This window comes from Pezoporus flaviventris, unplaced genomic scaffold (genome assembly GCF_033815535.1).
Source record: "Pezoporus flaviventris isolate CSIRO_AGI_PZ_B2104156 unplaced genomic scaffold, CSIRO_AGI_Pfla_v1 ptg000143l, whole genome shotgun sequence".
NCBI lineage: Eukaryota > Metazoa > Chordata > Aves > Psittaciformes > Psittacidae > Pezoporus > Pezoporus flaviventris.
Window position 1 is genome coordinate 337699 of NW_026892691.1, and position 6000 is coordinate 343698.

At 38.2% G+C, this 6000-nt stretch overlaps 1 protein-coding gene across 8 annotated transcripts in view; it reads left to right on the plus strand.

Annotated features, from left to right (window-relative positions):
* Positions 1 to 2451, plus strand: part of ANO5 (anoctamin 5) — a 59807-nt gene extending 57356 nt beyond the window's left edge. For all 8 annotated transcript variants that reach the window (XM_061479161.1, XM_061479162.1, XM_061479165.1 and 5 more), the window contains 2 exons: positions 669 to 774; positions 1271 to 2451. In XM_061479161.1, the coding sequence (XP_061335145.1) occupies positions 669 to 774; positions 1271 to 1492 (328 nt within the window). In that variant the 3' untranslated portion in view covers positions 1493 to 2451. The remainder of the gene's footprint in view (positions 1 to 668; positions 775 to 1270) is intronic.
* Positions 2452 to 6000: the final 3549 nt, after the last annotated feature.

Consider the following 6000-nt stretch of genomic DNA (forward strand, 5'->3'; position numbering starts at 1 on the left):
GTGCTAGGTATCACCAAGGATCTGGGCCATCCTGTTTTCACTAAAATAAAATAATCCTTTCTTGCTGGAAGAAGCATTGGAAGCTCCAGAAGAATTGGAGAAGTCCATGGTAAAAGAAGAATATTGATTTGATGAAAATGGAAAAGACCCAAATAAATGAACATACAAAAAAACCCCAGGACTTTAAGAAGAAACTACATTTGTATGATGCATTAGCTTTAAAACCTCAGGAGTCTTTATTCTATTCATACATGTGAGTGTAGAACACTACTCAAGACTGTCCTTCCATTAAACCCTGCATCTGCCCAGCCCATAATCTGACAATGTCTGTGACATTTACTCAAAACCTGCCTGTCACTCTGATCCATTCCACCCCTCTGTCCTGTATTAGCTGATGATTGCCTGAAAAAAAGTGACCTATGTACAAAACTTCACTTCTCACACATCCTCATCTCTGCTCCGCTGCAGTGAGCATGAGGGTGTTTAAACAAACATCACATAGAAACAAATCAAGGGGCAACCTTTTTCTGCCGAAGGAAACAGCATTTAAAACAAGGTGAAAAGGTTCCGTAAGTGACAGCTGTATTTGCTTGTCAGTGTCACTGAGCTTGTAGTCTGTCTCAGACTGACGGTGACATTTCAACTTTGCATGTCTTTCTATCCAACAGGTACAGAGACTATCGATACCCTCCAGATCATGAGAGGAAATATTTACACACTATGCAGTTCTGGCATATTCTTGCTGCAAAACTGGCCTTTATAATTATTATGGAGGTATGTTCCCTAAAAAATTTTCCTGCTGAAATTGGTACTGTAGCTAGTTACTAATAGTACCAAAATTAGAACTGCTGAGTATCAAATCGTTGCTTCCCTAAGTAATACCAAACTCAAGAAGGTCTTTATGCAGATGGAAAAGACAGGAACCACCTCTACTAGCACTTTTCCTTCCCCTGGTTTCACTGAAGAGCTGGATGGGAGATGGCCATACCCAAAATCCAGAAAGCATTTTGCAGTGATACATATTGGCTAAAAATAGCTAAATCCATAATTTGCTTAATTGTCACTTCAGTATTAGGCCACTGTCTTGCAAGTTTGCAGCGGAAATAGAGTTGTTAAAGTCTCTTCTTCAGCACGCCTCAGATATACATTATGAAATGTATTCTGTTTGTGAGAAAAAAAAAAAAAGCTCTCTTTAGGGTTAGATAAAACAATAGGTCATTTGGTAATGAGTTGTGACATTTCTCCTGGTTTCCTTTTCTTTTTTTTCCAGCATGTTGTATTCATTGTCAAATTCTTCGTAGCATGGATGATTCCTGACGTCCCTGCGGACGTGAAAGCCAAAATAAAACGTGAAAAATATTTAACACAGAAAATCCTGCATGAGTATGAACTTGAAAAACTGAAGGAGAGACTGTGTCAAGGTGATAAACGAGCCACAGAGAAAGAGTTCATTGCCACAGAAGGGAGAATGGAGTTATCCAGAGCCATGTAGTTGAAAAAACAGCTTTTTGGGATTTAGCTCGTTTCAGCTTTTTTTTTCATCTGTGATTTGCTCAGTACACATCATGTTGATGTGTTTCAACAAAGGTTTCAGCCCTTTGCTTTCAGTCCAAAGATTTTAGACTTTGCTCTAAAAGCCTCACTGAGCATTCTAGGTTTAGGAAATCTACTTAACTGTATGATTTCACCACTGTTTTCTATTTACCCATCACTTTGGATAAGAAGCATAATTTTGTCATCCTCAAATTTGGATTATCCAATATAGAGAACATTACCCTCAAAGGGCTTACAGGGCAGGGTAAGGTCATGGTGGCCAAGCATCCCCACTTGTTGCTCAATGCAGAATTCCAGGATGATACAAAAGTATCCAAGCTGAACAAAACGGCTTATCATAGAGGAATCCTGCTGTGGAAAATACTGACAAGTAGTATTTTTATGACATGATCTTCTAAACAGGAGAACACTCCAGATGAAAGGGTTAGGGTTTGGGGCTTATTTTTTTATCTGCTATGTCTTAGAAAACATTTGTTTGAAACTTTGAACTTCTATTCACTTTTTAGAAGGAATTGCTATTTTAAAATATATTGGCTTAATTCTACTTGGAATTACTTACAGGCACAGAATTCAGTCAGTACTAATGAAGGAAAAAAAAATAATTTATTTTCGTAAAGATACCACCTGCCAAAGAGTTTGCTCTTTAGTGCAAATATTGACAAATCATCTAATTACAGTATTTTTTGAGAATATGTATACAGTTCAGACAAGTGTAACTAATTTATTTCTCCATCTCAAAAACTGCCATTGAAAGATGATGTTTGACATGAGTTTTTGCCAAGACTGCTCCTTTCTTTGGATTATTGGGCTCAAGCTATGTGTCTGTACTCAATTCATAGTGCAGACTGTGACAGTGCAGTCAGTGACGGGGAGCTGGACTGCCACACTCATGGATCTAAGCTGGATCTATAGTCAAAAGATTTTTTGAGTATGCCAAATAATCTCTGTTTGGGTTTTGTTGTCCTTATGCATAGGAGCCTGGGGTTTGGACATTTGTTTTCTTTTATTTCTTTTTAATTTTTAAGAAGGATTTTTTTCCTATTTTGTCATAAAGCTTTTCTCCAGAGTTATCAAGGTTATAAATATATAATAACTACTTGTGCAGAGTAGCTACCAGCTGCTTCTGAATGTGCCCTCATGTTCTAATTTGAAGCAGGCATTTTTATGAGTTTGCTGTATATTTGAAACATATCAACGCTTCCATGCTTAGTGCCTTGTTTGTTTGCATTTGGCAGAAGATGTGAAAATGCTCGCTATGGGGAAATGCCTGTTTCCAACGTGCGTGCTTGCAGGCGTCGTGATACTGTGAACCTTCACCCAGAGCTGTTCAGTGTTAGCCAAACCATGCTTACTTTGGCACACTTCTGCATTAGTGCTGCTGGAGCTGCTCGCAGAGAGCCACTGATAGATACCATGACTGTTTCAATGAAGTAGCACCAGACTTGAGTTCTCTCATGCTGAAGTGCTGTAGCTAGAGAGATGAGAAATTTTACCATGTTTGCACTTAAAAAGTTATACTTCCTTGCAGGTATACACAAAAATAATCCAGATTGGTATTCCATGTCAGCCAAATGATGCACTGTGTACTAGATCCACAACTTAAGGTTTATGTATTTTGTTTTAGCAGACCTAGCCTACATCTGGGGGTGCTCGGCTAATAACCTTAATGTTGTAATAGAGTTTTAAATCCATGGAACTGCCATTATTAGCTAAAGTTTTTTAAGTGCCTACCTCAAACAAACATAGAATCATAGAATTATGGAATAGTTTGGTTGGAAAGGGCCTTAAAGCTCATCCAGTTCCAACCCCCTGCCACGGGCAGGGACACCTTCCAGTAGACCAGGTTGCGCCAAGCCCCATCCAAGCTGGCCTTGAACACTGCCAGGGATGGGGCAGTCACAGCTTCTCTGGGCAACCTGTGCCAGTGCCTCACCACCCTCACAGGGAAGAATTTCTTCCTTGTATCTAACCCAAATCTCCCCTGTTTAAGTTTAAACTCATTACTCCTCGTTCTATCACTACAGTCCCTGAAGAAAAGTCCCTCTCTGGTATCATTGTAAGCCCCCTTCAGATACTGGAAGGCTGCTCTGAGGTTTCCACAGAGTTTCTCTTCTCCAGGCTGAACAGCCCAAATTAGCCTGGTTTGGCTGCCAGTCAGGGAGTTGACGAAGATGTACATTTCTTATTTACTGTAAGTTAATCAACTTTGTTCTATAAGTTTGCTTGAAAAACCAAGCACATTGGCCATTTGCCTTCATGCTGAACTGACTGTGCTCATGAGTATTCAGATGTATTTGAAGTAATGGATGTATTGGAGGAATGCATGTATAAATAAATTAGCTCTGCTGCTTAATGTATAAGCCAAAGAAGAGTATCAGTCGCCATAATTATGGGCACCACACCGGAATTAACACAATGCAGGCACTTTGCTGCTTTTTGCACATATACTGTTAACTAAACTGCTTAATTTAGAGTTCACAGTTCTGTTACTGGTAGCAATGCCAACAGTTGATTCAGATGGTAAGGTGAGGAGATGCAAAATGATATTTCTATGCAAAATGTACAATCTGATTGAAGCTAAAAACAGATTTGAAAATTCAGTATGAGATGCACTATTCCTGCTTAGGAAACATTAGTTTCTTCAGGTGCTGTAATCAAGTGTCTGATATACCACACTTGAGAAGGTGATAGCAAACTAGATGTATTGTGAGTGAATAATGCTCTTTAAAAGCAAGATGGAAAACAAAAAAAACAAGAAGGAAAACAAAGATATGCCTTAGTTCAGGATACAGCATTGACATGCAGAAGCCCTGCATGCAGACCTGAATTGAATTGATGTTTTGACCCTCACTTTGTGCTTTTTCCAGCTTAGTTTTTGAGATCACTTCCTGTTGAATGCTGTACAAACAGATGTTTTGTCTATCTTGTATCCATACAATGGAAAGTGGAAAAAATCTGAAATCGGCTTATTTAAATAAGAAAGATGCATATCTTATAAATATATCCTTACACTTCATAGCATTACTTTTTCATATATAGGAACTGTTCAGAAGAGAATCTGTTGTCATCTTAAGACCTGATGTCACATAACGAATTAAGTGTTAATACCTCTTGACATAATTATTTGCCTTTACTTGTCATTGAGCAGTATTTTGACTAAATATTATTAGTATGATTAGGATTATAATGGTTCAGAGACATTTCCTGAAGTGGTCTTGGAAAGTGAGAAAAACAGGGAAAATGGACTGGTCAGATGGGGGACATGTTTATTCCTACTGTTGGAACAATTGATTTAGTTGTGGTTAATACAAGTATCTAAAAGTGTCCTTTAACCAAAGTGAAGATAGTTCTGTTTTGGAACTACTGTCATTTAAGCAACAGTATGTTGCTTTATTAGAATTAGTTAGCAAATCAGCCTTTCAAGTGCAATGCAATCAGGGATTGTATAGGTTTTTTCCACTTAAAATTTAGTCTTTTTACCTTGAAAAAACTTAGTGTGGTATGTTCTAAGCAAATGACTGCAAAATAAGAGTGCTACTATAAGACACTAGACTGTTGGTTTTTTTTTTTTTCTAGAAGATTTTGTTACTATGTTTTTTTTATGTAATACTATGGGCTTGAGACAACAGAACTGAGTGAAAATAGATGGACTTCCATACTGTTCTATGTGTAATGCTTGTTTTGACTTGTACTGTAGTGTAATCCGAGTGGTATTTTTGTCTGCTAAGTATGTTGCTGATATATATGATATACTAATGTTGGAATAAATTTTTTAAACATTGCATTCAGCTCACGTGTAAATTTAATATCTAAACCTGGCAAATAAAGCAGTGCTTATTTTTAATGTGCTGTCAGCCTGTTTTTGAATATTCCAAGGTTGCAGAGAGGAGCTGAAGTGTGTTAAAAGTTAAATACCCAGTGACCCTCATGGGGAAAAGTATATTCGTACAGATTCCTGCAACTCATTGCAGGGTATCTGGATGCTGAATATGGATTTCCTGCAATTTTAACTTCACAGCTTTCTTACTCAGATTACTGAAGAAAGCCTCCACCTGACTGCCATCTTCCACTTGATAATCTCGTTGTGTAACAGTCTTTTCTGTCTTCCTTCATTTTCCTAAGGATGAATTACCAAGGAAAACCTGTACTAAATTCTGCATATGTTGTAGTCAATGCCCATGGACTGAGAGGGCTTGGGTAGCCTATGAGTGAGTTGAGCTTTCCAAATATCTTACATGAGAAGATGGTTCAGGGGTTCAGACTTGGCACTTTAATCGTCCTCTAGATGCAGTACAAGCAGTCCATGAAGACATATTCATTTTCAGCCAGAGTGCCTTTCCCTTCATTCTCTGGGTACTGTTTTTATTCTTGTGATGCCAGGACCTGAGGTGACTTCTCAAGTTCTCAGTCACGCATGCAGTTTTCACACACAGAGCAAGTCCTTTA